General features: G+C 54.8%; 1 protein-coding gene across 3 annotated transcripts; it reads right to left on the reverse strand.

Annotated features, from left to right (window-relative positions):
* Window positions 1-308: 308 nt before the first annotated feature.
* IDH3A (isocitrate dehydrogenase (NAD(+)) 3 catalytic subunit alpha) lies at window positions 309-14,252 on the reverse strand. Of its 3 annotated transcripts, none has more exons than XM_019460501.2 (11): window positions 14,153-14,252; window positions 10,679-10,741; window positions 8,509-8,592; window positions 7,209-7,323; window positions 5,908-6,095; window positions 5,080-5,213; window positions 4,262-4,364; window positions 4,100-4,164; window positions 2,757-2,841; window positions 2,158-2,310; window positions 309-1,634 (listed from the first exon to the last, which is right to left on the reverse strand). In XM_019460501.2, exons 1-11 carry the CDS (start codon window positions 14,177-14,179, stop codon window positions 1,551-1,553), a joined length of 1,101 nt encoding a protein of 366 aa, XP_019316046.2. In that variant the 5' UTR covers window positions 14,180-14,252; the 3' UTR covers window positions 309-1,550. The 3 variants fall into 3 exon arrangements, with proteins under 3 accessions (XP_019316046.2, XP_019316047.2, XP_019316048.1); XM_019460502.2 differs by having other exon boundaries at window positions 10,703-10,741; window positions 14,153-14,240; XM_019460503.2 differs by lacking the exons at window positions 10,679-10,741; window positions 14,153-14,252 and adding an exon at window positions 9,125-9,143.
* Window positions 14,253-15,147: the final 895 nt, after the last annotated feature.

Consider the following 15,147-nt stretch of genomic DNA (forward strand, 5'->3'; position numbering starts at 1 on the left):
CTACGTGATTGTACGGAGAGCGAAATCTGAACATTAAACTACTCGACAGAATTGCCGGCGAGCCCCTGACTCTTCTTGTCAGTTGAGCGGGCGGGACTAGTCCCCAGAGTCGTGGGTGTTTAACCCGGGGGACAGCGTGCCACAGGCGTGAGGCCATCGGGCAGGACGGCCCCCGGGGGGGCTTTGTGAGAACGCACCGGCTTGTGCCGGAGTGTCACCGCCATCCCAGCCCTTCACCCCAAATGCCTGGAGCCGAAATGGCCTCTGGCGTATCGCCAGGAAACAGGTGGAGAAAGGGTACACTCCAGGCAGTTCTGGAATTCTTTATTAGGGCGAACCCGAGGGTCACTGGTAATTAGCACAATGCAACAGAAAAGAGGAAGCTGCGGCTTAAACAAAGTAAAAGACACCTAAGGCTCGGGTCTGGTTACAAGCCTAAAAAAGCACCCAGTCGGTGAGATTTGCTAAGAAACCCCTGTGATCTGGGTGCTCTCTGCGAAGCCCCCGGGCCTGCAGTGCCACACGAAGGGCAGTCTGTTCATGAAAATAGCGACTGTGTGTCTGCCGTAAAGGACAACGTGCTCGGCGGGGGGGGGGGGGGGGGGGGGGGGAGGGCAGGGTCACAGCTGCGCCCAACCCCCACTGCGGGCTCCTCTCTCACCAGCGCTGGGGTGGGTGGCACTGATTCGGTGCTTTGGGGAAGGGGAGGGGCAGCCACTGAGATAGGAAAGTAACGGCCAGCGGCCCCAGTTAACTGGGGGCCGAAATATTCGTGGTCAGGCCTTCAGGTCGCTCTGGGCCGAGCGAGGCTCACGCCACAGGCTCCCGTGGCCGACTCAGCGCCTCGCACATCCAGTGAAAGGAAATCCCCTCCGCGCCATTAAAGCTCCCGCCAAGAAGGGTACATCTGGATAAACCGAATCATCCACACAGACGCACGTGCGTCTTGCTATCCCACACTCTACCTACGTCTACATCTCGTATGGATTTCTTGGATTTGAGGTCTTTATTCATACTAATTCACGTGAGAATGTACCTACGTGTCTACTTCCCACAGCACTAAGAGATATGCCGCATTCACTGGTGGGTGGTGGCCTGAACTTCCCGGAACCCTCTCCTGTGGCCGCGTAGCTTTATGAGAATGTCCTCTTGTGCTATCCTGCCAATATGCCAACTTATTCCTATTATGTTTTTCATAAACCAAGGAAAACAGGGTTTTCTTTAAAAAGTTAGATGTTTTCTCTTATTAATCCTGTATCGTATTTACAGCTGAGGAAAAACCGTTTTAACTGAAGTGTAAAATGATTAACGTGGCCAATGATACAGCCCACTGAGAGCTTACAGAAGACGCGCACCGGACAGACACGTCATCGATAAAACGGGCCCTCAGGAAAAGTCCTCGGGGAGCAGGCCTAGCGCGTCCCCGCACCCTCCACGGAGATCTGGTTGAGAAAAGGCCGGATCTAGAAATGTACCGTCGGGAAAGAAGCAAACCGCACGCGTGCGTGACGTGGTGCGCGTGACGGACGCGGGCTCCACGCGCAGGAGCTTCAATCCAAATCTCGAACTCGACGGCAGATTTCCTCCGTGAAGTCTGAGCACTTGGCGTTGCCTCCTAGATCTTTCGTTAAGCTCTGAGAAAAGAACGGCCAAGATAAGAATGGATCCACACCCGAAACAAAGGCAGGACGCTTTCCGGAGAGCCCCCAGGGAGACGTGGGCCCAGCCAATCTGGCTCCCGCTGGAGAGGGAGGCCCCCACCCCGGAGGACCAAGGCCCAGCTCAGCGCCCAGGGCGCCCTGAGGAGGACACAACAGGGTCTCGACAAAAGGAGGCAGGGAGGCTTTCCAAAACGTCCCCTCTATCCCAACAGAGCACGTGGGAAAACACTTGGTTCCGTTGGGGAGGAAACGCTGTCTAGAAAAATGAGCCGACTTGACCCAGATCGTACACTGACCACGGGACCCGAGGCCTAACTGACCGTGGCTCCCAGGCCACGGCTCTTCTGCCCGGGCGTCTCCGCGTCAGCACTCCCCGACCCTTCCCCGACCGTTCCCCGACCTGACACGCGGCTCCCCCCACGGAAAACGCACAGGCAGCGGACGCAACGCCGGGGGACGCGTCTGACACGGCCCAAGCACGGGCGACCGCCGATACCTTCCCATCCTTAATTGTGGCAAAACACGCAGCCTCGACCCTGGCGGCGTGGTCGGAGAGTCCCATGTGGCGCAGCATCATCACGGCGCTGAGCAGGAGGGCCGTGGGGTTGGCCATGTCCTTGCCCGCGATGTCCGGGGCGGTGCCGTGAACCTGCCCATGGGAATGGAAGCAGAGTCAGGGGGGGCCCCCGCAGACAGCACTCCCCTGGGGACGCGGGGCCCGGCCACCTTTCCTCACCGACGAGGGGCATCGCTGAATGGCCACCGTGCCCTTCAGCAGACGCGGGTCTGCGAAGGCAAGTGTCAGAAAAAGAAAGAGCCAAAGTAAGGGGGAGAAAGTGCAAACGTAGGGACTAACCACCATGCCCAACTTTCGGGAAGATGCTCTGAGGGAGGACGCCCAATAAATAACACGGACACAAAATAAAGAGGGAAGTGAATGAATAAACCAGGCTCACATGACAAACCTACACAAAGCATCGGTTTCTTTCGACACCAGGGAAAACCCAGCACTTGGAACCTATCTACACGGCCAACCCGCCAGGGGCTCCCGGGCTGTTCGGGTGAGTCCCGCCTCAGGCCTCACCAGGGTCTTACCGACTCGAAGATGGCGACCCCGTTGGCTCCAATGTTGCCACTTGGTGTCACACCAAGACCGCCAATCAATCCCGCACACAGGTCACTGGGGGCGGAAAAGCATTTTGAGGGTGTTCTGAAAAGTGAAGCTTCTCACCCAGCACCCGGACTTTGGTTTTTAACTACCACCCTCCACGAAAGGGCACGGGGTTCCTCGGAGAAATGGCCAATCCCGGACCGCAGTGAGAAGGTCCAGGATAAGCCCGCGGCATCCTGCTGCACCGGAAAGCAAATGGTGGGCCGCGTCCAGAGGCCACAGCTCACAGGGACCCGCAGCGGCCAGGATGGGGTGACCCGAGCACCAATACGATGATGGCTGTGGTGGTCCCGCCCGCGGTGACGTCCATGCGTCCAAACGGAGAAGTACGTACGCAAAGAAACAAGCTTATGCGCACAACGCCAACCAAAAGGCCCTTTCTCCTGCTTACCCTCTTCCACCAAATCCTGCACTCACATCACGAGCGAGACTCAGGGGGAAACAAACGTGGTATTTTTCAAAGACAGACCACCGCTGCTGTACCTCCAGCCCCTCCTGCAGGACCCACTTGGAGGGGGGCCCAGTCGTTGGGGCTGGACACTTTGGGGGTCTAAATCGAGGCTTCCCGAAACTTCCAGCTAGTTACTTAAGGTTCTCTGAGCCTCGGCTGCCTTATTTATAAATGGAGGCAAAATCTATTCTATGGAATTGTCAGGATTAAATGATATAATGGGATAAAAGAACTCAGCAATGACTTTTAGTCAAAAGTTAGTTGTTGTCCCTCTAGGTTTAGCACTTCTGTGAGAAATGTGTTGAAACTCCTAAGGCCCAAGTGAAGGAGCTAGAAACGTCGGAGTGATGGCCAACTTTGTGGGGGGGGGCGGGCAGCGAGGGCAGCCGGGGAACGATAACGTCGGTGTGGTCAACCGTCAGCACCTGGGGGCTGTGGGTGCCGGCACACAGGAAGTCCCTGTACCTTCCGGCAACCTTTCTGTAAGTCTGAAATCGTGTCAAGTGTCACAAAAATTCTGAACAAATGACCACTCACTAGGTGGCTATACATGACAACACACTGAAATCACTCAACCGATAAAACGTCTCAAAACGGGAAAAGGGACTAATCATTAGGGAACAACAGCCCAGAGCCGATTTGGCAAAGAAACGAATGACCCACCCAATGTGTAATCGCTGACACGGCTGCCTGAGTCACGAGGACCCGTATAACACACGCTGTGGTTCATGACACCTGACCGAAACTCTGTAAGCCACGTTTACTTTAGGACATTTATGAATAAACTACAGGCCGAAAAGGTGTAGTCGGACTCACCTGAGGATGTCTCCATACAAATTCGGCATAACGAGAACGTCAAACTGGGACGGGTCTTGGACCATCTGCGAGGAATGCGTCGGTGTGTTTAGCGATCAAAGCCACGGCCCGCGCGCGGGACGCACCGCAGAAGGCAGCAGGCAAGGAAGCGGGTGTACTTACGTTCAGACACACCGTATCAAGGTACATCTCGTTAAACTTAATATCTTTACAGTTTTCAGCAACTTCCCTGCATTTTTGCAGGAAAAGCCCATCTGACATCCGCCTGCATTGAATTAAATAAAAACTGTTGAAGGAAAGACTTGCAGAAAGAAAAGGATCAGATCAAAGAAGGTCAACAAACGTTAGTTCCAGAAGCCCAGATGTCCGATTTCAATTATAGTAAAATTGTTTTTCAGGCAGTTAATAAGACACAAACTGAAAATGTCTGGGGATGTTTCCGGAAGCACAAAAGGATACAAATATAAAATAGTTGGGTCATAATAAAGACTATTATTTTTTAACAGTCTTGTCTAGCAAGAACTAAGAAATGTGTATCAATAAAGCGTTACAATTGCTTTACAAGACTGACTCGTCGGATCATTTAGTTGGTTTTACTGCCGTACATGCATGCTCAACACCTCCCCGTGCGCCCTGGGGAAACTGCTCCTGCGCACACCCGCCTGGCCTTAAACGGAGTGGGGGAGGGGCTCGCCCGTGAGGGGAAGCCGAGGGAGGCCCCGGGCGCTCGGTCACCGCAGAAGCGCTCCCGATTCTGCCTGGACGTCAGCGCCCCTGCCCTGTGACCCGCAGCCTCGGCGGAACCGCCACAGCGTCTGGGGATCCCGTCTCCAGCGTCTCGGACAATTCTCAGGCCCGCCTTATACCCCGGATCCCGAGCTCCTGCCCCCCAGTCTGCTCCACAACCGGGAGAAGGAAGGAGAGCCGGGTCACCGCTCCCTGCACACAGCGAGCGGGGCTCTGCCCGGCCCCGGACTCACATGATGTTGGCCTTGTGCACGGCGGTGACGTTGCTGCGGTGATTGTTGCGGGCGTACGCAAAGGCGAACTCGGCGATGCGCCGGCTGGCCTCCTCGGTGATGAGCTTGATACTCTGCACAACCCCATCCACGATCTGAGGGAGAGGGGGTCCTGCCTCACCGGAACGGCCGCGCTAGGCCGCTGGCAGCGAGGGGGCACCACCACTGGGGGCGTGCTCACACAGTGCCAGCTGCCACGGCTCGCGTCGCGCACGTGGGGTGTCGCCGGGGCCAGTAACAACGACCCCGGCCCTACGAGGTAGGTAGAATAAGGCCCACTGCACAGATGAGGAAGACAGGTGCAGAGATGGCCCCGGGCCCCAGGAGCCGCCTGTGAAGCTGAGGATTGTAACCCGAAACAGAGGACACCCCCCGCCCCCCCTCCTGCTGCCAGGCAAGGCGGGGCCAAGGCAACCGCCCTCGCCTCCTGGGGGTCAAGGTGAGCCGTCTCTGCCAGGTGTTCTCAACAACTGGGGGTCTGAACAACTGTCCCAAGAGCACAGAGAGCAACCCCAGTAAGAATTCAGGGGCGCCTGGGTGGCGCAGTCGGTTAAGCGTCCGACTTCAGCCAGGTCACGATCTCACGGTCCGTGAGTTCGAGCCCCGCGTCAGGCTCTGGGCTGATGGCTCGGAACCTGGAGCCTGTTTCCGATTCTGTGTCTCCCTCTCTCTCTGCCCCTCCCCCGTTCATGCTCTGTCTCTCTCTGTCCCAAAAATAAATAAAAAACGTTGAAAAAAAAAAATTAAAAAAAAAAAAAAAAAAAGAATTTAAGTGTGGAAGGAACATACCACATGCTCAATGCCACTGTATTCTCCTTCTGTGTTCTCTCGGATGGTGACAATGTTTACGTCGGTGTAAGGGGTTTTATAGCCCTCGATGGACACACACGGCCGCACGTTTGCATAAAGGTCAAAGGTCTTACGCAGCAATAAGTTCATAGATGGGTGACCAGCTGCTATTGGGGTCTTTAAAGGGCCTGTGATAAAGAAGAGAACCCACATGACAAGAGGGTACATTCGGGGGTGTTTCTTCTTTTTGTTCTTTTTTTTTTTTTTTTTAAGAATTTACTTCCAAGTAATCTCCACACGGAACACGGGGCCCGGACCCACAACCCTGAGATCAAGAGTCGCACGCTCCACGAACTGAGCCAGCGGGCACACTTGCTTCCTTCTAAACACAAGTACCTCACGATTACTGGAAATTCCAGCTTTCCTTTTGTTTTACTTTTCGGTCGCAGCTCAGCTAGGGTCCTTCCTTCGGGGGAGAAGTAGCCGTGCGGTCGGTCTAACGTGCGTGCCCACGAACAAAGGGGCACTTTCACAACGAGCAAGGGTCACCCGCTAACTCCCCCGGGCTACTCCGGAGAAGGCATCTGTCTCTAGCTTTACCCTCTACTCCGGTGAAGGAGGAAGATCCGCACGGAAGCTTCCGGGAACATCGCTGTGCGCCCGCTGGTGGAGGACCAGGCTCCAGTGTGTGACCCTCGCCACCACCCGGGAGGTGACATCGCCCTTGCTGTCGGTTGAAAGTGAGCAGGAAAACCACAACCAAGAGAAAGAAACTTGCCGGGGCCTCCCGGCGGTCAGTGGCAGACGAGAGATTGCAACTTGGATCTGTCTGGACTGAATGCCTGGGCCGAACGGGCGTCTGGCACACGCCAGTGTTTTGAACCATGACCTGAAGCGCATGCTACTTAGAATAGCACCGAAAACATGCGAAGTGTGCACGAGATAAATCCAGGTGCAGATAAACACATACTTCCATTTGGCACTGGCCAGTAACACCTTCGTGTTTTTCCTGGGGAGAAATACGTCCCCGGATGAAAACCACGGCCTGTCACTGTAAGTCGCTTCGTGTGGTGACAACAGAACGTGGAGAAGGCGTCACTACGATGCGCGCCTGAAACCAGTATCACGTTGTGTCGGCTGTGCTCCGGCAAAAAATTTTTGAAAGAGGAAGTAATAAGTAAATTGCTTCAAAAAGGGTGGCTTCACTTGAACACGGTCAGGCCGTATTTCGCTTACATGCACAAACTTTCAAAAACGTAACCGCTGTAGCAGAAAGCCACAGTCGCCATCGGATCCAGTACCTTTCAAGCCCATCTTGTTCTTATCCATGGACTCTTTGGCTTCTGGAGGGATCATCCACTTTCCTCCGGGTCCCTGGATGGCGGTGACATTCCGCTCCTCCCACTGAATGGGCGCCTAGAGGCGGCACAGAGCACAGGAAGCTGCAGAGTGGGACTCACACGACACTGGTTACAAACTGCTTCACCTGCCGGCGCAGCCGGTGGAAACGTACAATAAAGGTCCGGAAAGTTCCTGACACGCGGAAAGAGAGGTCATTCTCCGCGCTGCCCTGTCCGGTCCACACCTCACTGACACCTGCCCACTTATGTGTTTTCACTACTCTTAACGCGGCTAAAATTAGAATATCGCAAGGAGCCGAGAAACATGGTCCACGGAAACACGACACGGTCCCGACACACGGACCAACCTAGCGGTCCTTGTGCTGAGTGAAGGAAGCCAACAGAAGACGGCATGAGATTCTATTCCTGCGAAATGTCCAGAAGAGGTACATGTAGGGACAGAAAGTAGCCGGGTAGCCTCCTGGGGCCGGCCGTGGGAGGGGAGGGGGCGGACGGTGGGGGAGGGCAGTGACTGCTAATGAGCCCAGGGTTTCTTTTGGGTGGTGACGGTGCTCTAAAGTTAGACACGGCCCTGGGCTCGTGTGCGCCTCGCCACTGGCTTGGACCACACACAGCAAATGGGGGAACTGTGCGGTTCCTTGGGGACTCCGCCACCAGGCGAGCTCCATCTCCTCTGTGGGGGGCGTGCTTCGGGGAGCAGGGTATGGACGGTTCAGACCTGCCCCCGTCCTCCCCCTGCACGTGACGGCACCTGGCAGCTGTAACTGCCCTAACTGAGCATCGTGTCAAATAAAGCCCAACGTCCCCTACCCCCGAACGAAAGCATTTTAAAATATCTACCTGTGCGGAAGGCTGGGCTGCTAGAATAATCACACCTCATGCTGGATGGTGACACCACATCAGAAATTTGTTTTCATCTCTGAAAATCTCCTACACAGTGTTTTGCAAAATTGGTTCTATTCTTCTCGGCGGGAGGGCACATACTGAGGAGACAGGTGACCTGGCAGGGCTCAGGGACCCACGCGCACGGCCGCTCGACACCGGCCTCTTGGCGGACGGCGGAGCCGGCGCACGGGCTTGCCGTCCCCAGCACGAATGCTGCTGACGTCGGTGCTGTGGCGATGGCCGCACGCCTTCCCGCGTCGCCAGATGGGATGGCTGATCCCAAGGCCACGGACTCCGGCCGGCTAAGACAAGTTTTCTGCGAGCATTAGCAAAGGTCGTTTTCAAGCGCGCTTACCTTGGCAGCATCAAAAATCTTCATAACGGCCGCCGAGATCTCTGGGCCGATGCCATCCCCGGGAATTAAAGTTACCGTCTGAACCTGAGTGGAAGAGACCGCCAGAGAAGACAGGAAGAATCAATTTTTGGTGGTCTGGAAAAGAGTATCCCGACAAAGAAATCGGCTTACGGGGGCCGGGGGGGGTGTCTCAAGAAGACCCAAAGGCCCTCAAGAAAATAGGGGTGCCTCCCAAGAGCTCACCGGAACGGAGGCAAGAGTCAAGAGACTCAATTCTACTCTTTACCTGAGTTCGGAGGCTTTAAAAAAACTGAGGTGATGCTCTAGAGAAAACAAAAATAAATCACAGAGTAGACCTCCTAATTCGTATTTTTTTTCCAGACAAGCTACAAAGAGCCCAATTTAATTCAAGTCTGTGAAAGCAGAGAGAACAAAAAATTTCAACCATGTTCTCTCGCTGAAATTCAGAGAGTTTCTCAGGAAGGCAACCGCTCTCCTCTCCACTGGGATCCTGGAAAGTTAGGTTTCTCACACAGTTTGCTCAGTCTTAAAAACACTTCAGACACATTTCCAGAACACTGCTGGGGTCTGTTTCGGAACTCAGAGAAAATCAGACTTCCAGTTACAAGGGGATCCCCGCTTCTCTGAGCTCCTCTGTGAAGCCGGCTCCTCGAGGACAAATGTCACCTAACTGAGCTCAGCGCTTGTCTGTCACCTGTAAGAACAGCACACGTGCTCATACCGGCAAAGTCTGAGTTAGACGCAGAGGGACACGAGTGTCTATAATGTGACACCAATAGTTTATTTCAAAGGCTTCAAACAGGTCAAGCCAGCATTTTCAAACACAGAAACAAAACGCGTAAAGGGAAATGATGACAGGATTTCAACGAGTTAAGGTAATATTCAGACCCTCTCTCCCTGTTTGGAGACCCTACATGTCATTAGGCGGGGCCTTTCTCTTGCCTGGGGGTCTGGCCCGGGCGACGGTCCCCGGTCTGTTCCAGGTCTAGTCGTCTGTGCTACCTTGTTTCAAATCACTGATTCGATGTTTCCCTGCTCTTTTGCCTCCCACTGCAACTCACTGAGCGCGTGGACCGTTTCTCAATTTTTCTGTTGAAGAAATCTTCTAAAAACTTAGTTCCTCTTCTTGTTTCTTTCAAATATAAACCCCTCCCCACCAGGGCTAATATTTTTTACACGTGGACGGCCTGAAAATAAATAATAGCAGAGAGCAATGATCTTCTCACTAGCTTTCAGAAAACGTTGAAATGCCAGCTTGGCTGTCCGTGAGCTAGGAGTGCAAGGCCTCATTCTGTGTCTTTTGCACACGCAGAGCCAAAAGAACCTTCTGGCTTCTGTTCCTGTTCTCCCAACATGTAATAGTAAGTGTCACCCAGGCCACCAGAAGAAATCTGCGTCTCTTCCACGGACCAGAGAGCGACCGGAGCGAAAAGGTACGAGGACCTAATGAACCCTCACAGAGCAAGACGTGATATGGGAGTACTGGAATTGTGAAATCCAAATCAGATTCTGTAGCAAGGGGTAAAATAAAACCAAATAGGAACTCACTGACCCACAGTCTCAGAAGGCTCTAAAAACGTGGTATCAGCCTTTAAAGCACCGAGTTCTAACGCCGGGGATTCTAAAAGCGGCAGGTTTAATGAGAAATAGATGATCCACTAACACGATCCTCTCTGAAGGCCGAGGAGGGGAGCGTGAGGCCCACGGGGCTTGTGTGAGCTGCTCCTCGTTAGTGGCCCATCTACCGTGTTCAGGGAAGCCCACAAAATAAAGATGCAAAGCAGGTTTGAAGCTTCTCAACAATTTTCTCTCAACTTGCACTAGTTCTGGAAAAAAAACCTGTCTTACAAAAATGAGATTGTGAAATAAAGTAACAGGTTCAAGGGCCATTTCAATTTTTAACAAGGCTCCTTTAAGATACTAACGTGACAGGCTTACGAAGCCAGCTGTGATGTCATTCTTTTAAATGTGCAAGTGACCTGATGCATTCGTGCGTGGCGAGCCCAGTGATTTAAATATCCGGGAGACGTATGGCAAATTTTCCTTATTTGAAGTAAACAGAGACAAGAGACTGTATGATAAACATGTTAGAGCATCTTTCTTGAGAAACTTCTAAAAGGAAAAAAACGAAAGATGTAATCGTACTCACACCACCAGCGAACCCTCGGGTCACCTGTTTCTTGTTGTGCAGCGCCCCCAGCAGCCGAGAGACCTACGCCAACATCAACAAAGAAACGTCACTCACAGAACTAAACCACTCGAAGCGAGAGGCACAGCCCAGGCCATTTCCGAGGGCTGACAATGTTACAAGTTTGCACGCACGTATTCAGGAACTTCTGAGGAGCAGTTTTCTCATGTATTAGCTCAATGTGGCAAGCTAGCTCCGATCGGAAAAGCTAACTGTTCAGTTTACCTTCGCTTTGAAAATTTAAGTACTGAATACTTTCAACGTGGATTTGATGCAAATGAGTTGTCAAAAAGGGTTCAAGGTGGACTGAGACCATATACCTTTTTAACTCAAACACTGCATTTTTCTCAGATGATCTGGAAGGTTTTATGTCAACGTTCTCGACTACTGCTTCAAGGTGGGGGTACCACATAATCGTATCACTAATTTTAGAGCTGGAGGAGTCCTAAAAACTCCAGAGCCCCAGTCACTCATCACACAGGTGGAGACATTGGTGTCTAAAGGGTCAGATTTGCCTAAGGCCACAGAGTGACCAGAGACCAGAATTCAGGTCTCCTGACTCCCAGTCCAGTGCTCCTTTAATTACACATTATGCCTATTCTTCTCCCAGGAATATTTAGTATTTACTCTTTATAATAACAAAAAATCTAACAAAGTTGACTTGATACTTGGGTCATACAGAAATGAAGCTTTTAAATAAGTTACTTATTTTTTCTCACAACACAGGTAACATGGTCATTACTGTTAATTGCCGGGAAAGGGACACAAAAAAAGAAAAGTCACCTACCAACGCCACTAGCCCAAGATGGTACCACTGGTGTACTGTTTTCCACTTAACACTATTAGACACCAGGAACAGAAACTTTTTTTTTTTAATTTTTTTTTTTTAACATTTATTTATTTTTGAGACAGAGAGAGACAGAGCGTGAACAGGGGAGGGGCATAGAGAGAGGGAGACACAAAATCCGAAACAGGCTCCAGGCTCTGAGCTGTCAGCACAGAGCCTGACGCGGGGCTTGAACTCACAGACCGCGAGATCATGACCTGAGCCGAAGTCGGACGCTTAACCGACTGAGCCACCCAGGCGCCCCAGGAACAGAAACTTTAAAAGGTCATTTTGAGCTTTAATAACTCAGTCACTGAACACTGGGACAAAGTCCTACTACGTTAGCATAAACAGAATACAATCAAAGAAATTGAGTACATCAACCAAAGCTACCAAAAGCCGTTAGAAGTTTTCGAGGTAACTTTTTTTCACGCTGGATACATAAGTGAAGACACATCTGTTACGTCCTGTCTTAGTGTTTCCTTTTGGGGTCACTTCCCAGGAGGCCCGAACCTTTGCTGTGATACTGGGCATCTACTAACGAGATGCCACCAACAGCCAAGAAGGTATGAACGAGCGGTATTCTCCCACCCGGCGTCCACGGTCATCTGCCTGCTCTGAAAATACAAGATGGGGCCAGATCCAAAGAGCACTCGATGCCAAAACCACTGGCAAAAACGTTAATCCTGGAACATGATTCACCCGCGGACAGATGGCTGCTGGAAGACAGATCTGCCCGAGTGCTTCCCCTCCCCACCCCTCCCCACCCAGAAAGAGGGGAAGGACATCCATCCGGAACAGGCCCCGTCTCCGTGACCAAGACCCAGCTTCAGATGTGAATCCACAAGCACCTTGGGATCCCCAGGGCCCAGGGCAGCTGGGGGCTCACAGTAGGTGCTCAATGAATATTTTTTGGAAAAACAAAAGCCTGCTTCAATCACCTCTCTGTCGGCCAAGTTCTCACCCGCAAACGCCTCTAATACTTGCAACCAGTCCCGGTCGGCGTCTGTCACCTGTCCTATGTGATCTTAGAATAAGGCAGGATTCGTCCAAGTCATTAAAATGACCCAGAACTCTAAGCAAGATGTTTTTCGAGCACAGGCTGGCTTGTACTTTACAATCTACGTGCATATATGTTAGTTTCTACAGAACCTGGAGAGAGAGGTGTCAGTGGCCCTTTGCAGATAAGGAGCCTGAGGCCGGGACCTCCGGTCCTTCTCCTGTCACAGCCCCTCACCTCCTGTCACCTTCCTGCCCAACTCAGACATACAAATACAGTGCGGGGCGCACGGCTGGTACTCTCTCAGTAAGTGTCTGCTGCAGGGAACTGGCTTGTTGTAATCAGAGCATGTTAGAACCAGAAAGGTCTTTAGAAACCTAGTATTTTCTCTAAATCGAGGCTTTTTTAGGAAAAAAAAAAACAATTTAAGTTGAAATCACTTTTTTCAAATAAAGCCTTCAATGGAACCCCAATAAAGGAACTGCTCTGATTGAAGCCGCCACTAGCTCAGCGTCTCCCACGTCCCGGGGCGTCGGTCCAACCCCCCAAGGGAAGAACCGGGCCGCACAGAGGTCAAAGGCCTCACAGCCAGTCGACGTCAGAGGGGAACATCTTCTTTCACGCTGGGCCCCCACACTCTGGGCAAAGCGCACTTACCCGCACATCCCTCACCAGGTGGGCTGCTCAGTCCACCGTCTGAAGGCGTGGTGAACTCACCAAACAGGAATCAGGTGGTAAGTGGGGCGACAGGGGCACGAAAGCCACTCCACCTTCTAGAGCAAGTGTGGCCTAACAGTCACCGTCACACACAAGCCCAGGTCTGAAGAGGCTAACCAAGCAGATCCGCGGTCTGCTCGCGAGGGCAAGCTGAAAGCTTCAGATCTGTGTGCTGCTGCTTTCACACCATTTAACCTCCACAACTCGGGGAGCGAGCATAGGTGTTTCACAGATGGGTGCACACACGACCAGGGGCGTTAAGTCATCTGCTCAAGGTCATACAGCCAATCAGCAGCACGGTCCGAATTCGAACCTAAGACTCTGGTGTAGGCGGCGGGGAACGAGGCAGCGAGGCCCCTGGGGCCGCCCGCAGCTCCGACACCGACTCCCGCGTGACCTTGAGCGGCAGCATCCGCAGACGCAGGCTGGCTCCGCCGGGGAACCGGGGAACTGCGGGGAGCCCCTGAAGCCCCTCCCGGCTCCGGCTCCGGCTCCGGCTCCGGCCCCGAGCTGCCAAGGGCACCACAGCTCTCGAGGTCGCGGCTTTCTCCCCAACATCAGCGGCGGGGGGCTCGGACGGGGACTCCCGCGTGCAGGGGCCCCGCGCCCTCCGAAGGGAGCACCGCATGCTCCCGCGAGCCCCGCGCCCACACCCCGGCCCCGCCGGCCGCGCTCGAGCCTCCCCGGGCTCGATGCCAGGCCCGGCCCGGCCCCGGCGCGGCGCTCGCGGGGGCACCCGGGCCCAGCCGTGACCTTGGCCGGCCCCGCCTCAGGTGCGACCGTCCGGGCTCAAGGCTGCCCGCACCGTCCACGCCGGCCGAGGCCCCGGCGCCCGCACCGTTCCCGCCCGGCCCGCCGCCCGCCGCCGCACACCGGCCCGCCCGGCGCTCACCTTGGAGATCCACGCGGGACCAGCCATCGCGACCCTCCTCGCGCCGCGACGACAGCAGCGGCAGCAGTGCGCAACCGCGCAATACGGCCCGGGGCCCCCGCCCCCGAGTGACCACGCCCCCCCCCGGTCCCCGTCCCGCCCCCTGCCGGCTCCGCTGGCCAATCGCCTGGCTGACCTCGCGGTGACGCGCGGAGGGGCGACCCGGAAGCCACCCAACGCGCGTCTCCAGGAAGGCCCCACCCTCTCCTCGCGGCCGCCGGCGTCGGAATCCGTCGGAGCTCTGCGCCTCCGACTGCCGCCGTCCAGGTCTGGTGGGGGGTGGGCTCCCTGCTGCGGGCGCCCGCGCCTCCCCGAGACTCGCAGGCTCAGGCTACGGCTTCTCTCGCGGAGTTTGCAGTCTCGCGCAGGTAGATGGGACGGCTCACTCGTTCCACAAATGCTTATTGTGTGCCGGCTTCATCGACGGGTAACCCACGGATCCGGGGGTCCGATGGTCTGTAGTGAGCGCAGACGGTTGCACGGCCGCCGCCGCGGTCCTGTCCAACGCGCGGGTGTTGCGGGCCTGCGCTCAGCCCGCCCGCGCGCTTCGGGCCTCGCGGGGACGCGCCGGGAAGCGGCGGCGCCAGGAGGTCCGCGAGGCGAACCCGGGGACCCGGCTCCAGCCCATCATGCCGGAACCGGCCCCTCTTGGCCGCCCTCGCCTCACTTTGCGGGGGGCCGCGGCCGGGGTCACTTACACGAGACCTCCTCTCCCTGCCCTGCCAGGGCTCAGTCCGGAGGGGAGCCGCCCCCGCGCCCAGAGAGGTGATGAATCGGGGCGGGGGGCGGGAATGACGCCAAAGGCCTCGGGGATAAAATAATCTGCAGCTACGTCTGTGGCCTGGTCAGGGCAGAGGGATTTCGCCAACCTCCCGCCGGCCCTTCCTGTCCTCTGACCTGGCAGTCCTGCCCTGAAGAGTTCACAGACCCTCGCCTCCATCCCCATCCTGCCCTGC

The sequence above is a fragment of the Panthera pardus genome, unplaced genomic scaffold, assembly GCF_024362965.1.
Source record: "Panthera pardus isolate Hobbes unplaced genomic scaffold, ASM2436296v1 HiC_scaffold_23, whole genome shotgun sequence".
Classification (NCBI taxonomy): Eukaryota; Metazoa; Chordata; class Mammalia; order Carnivora; family Felidae; genus Panthera; species Panthera pardus.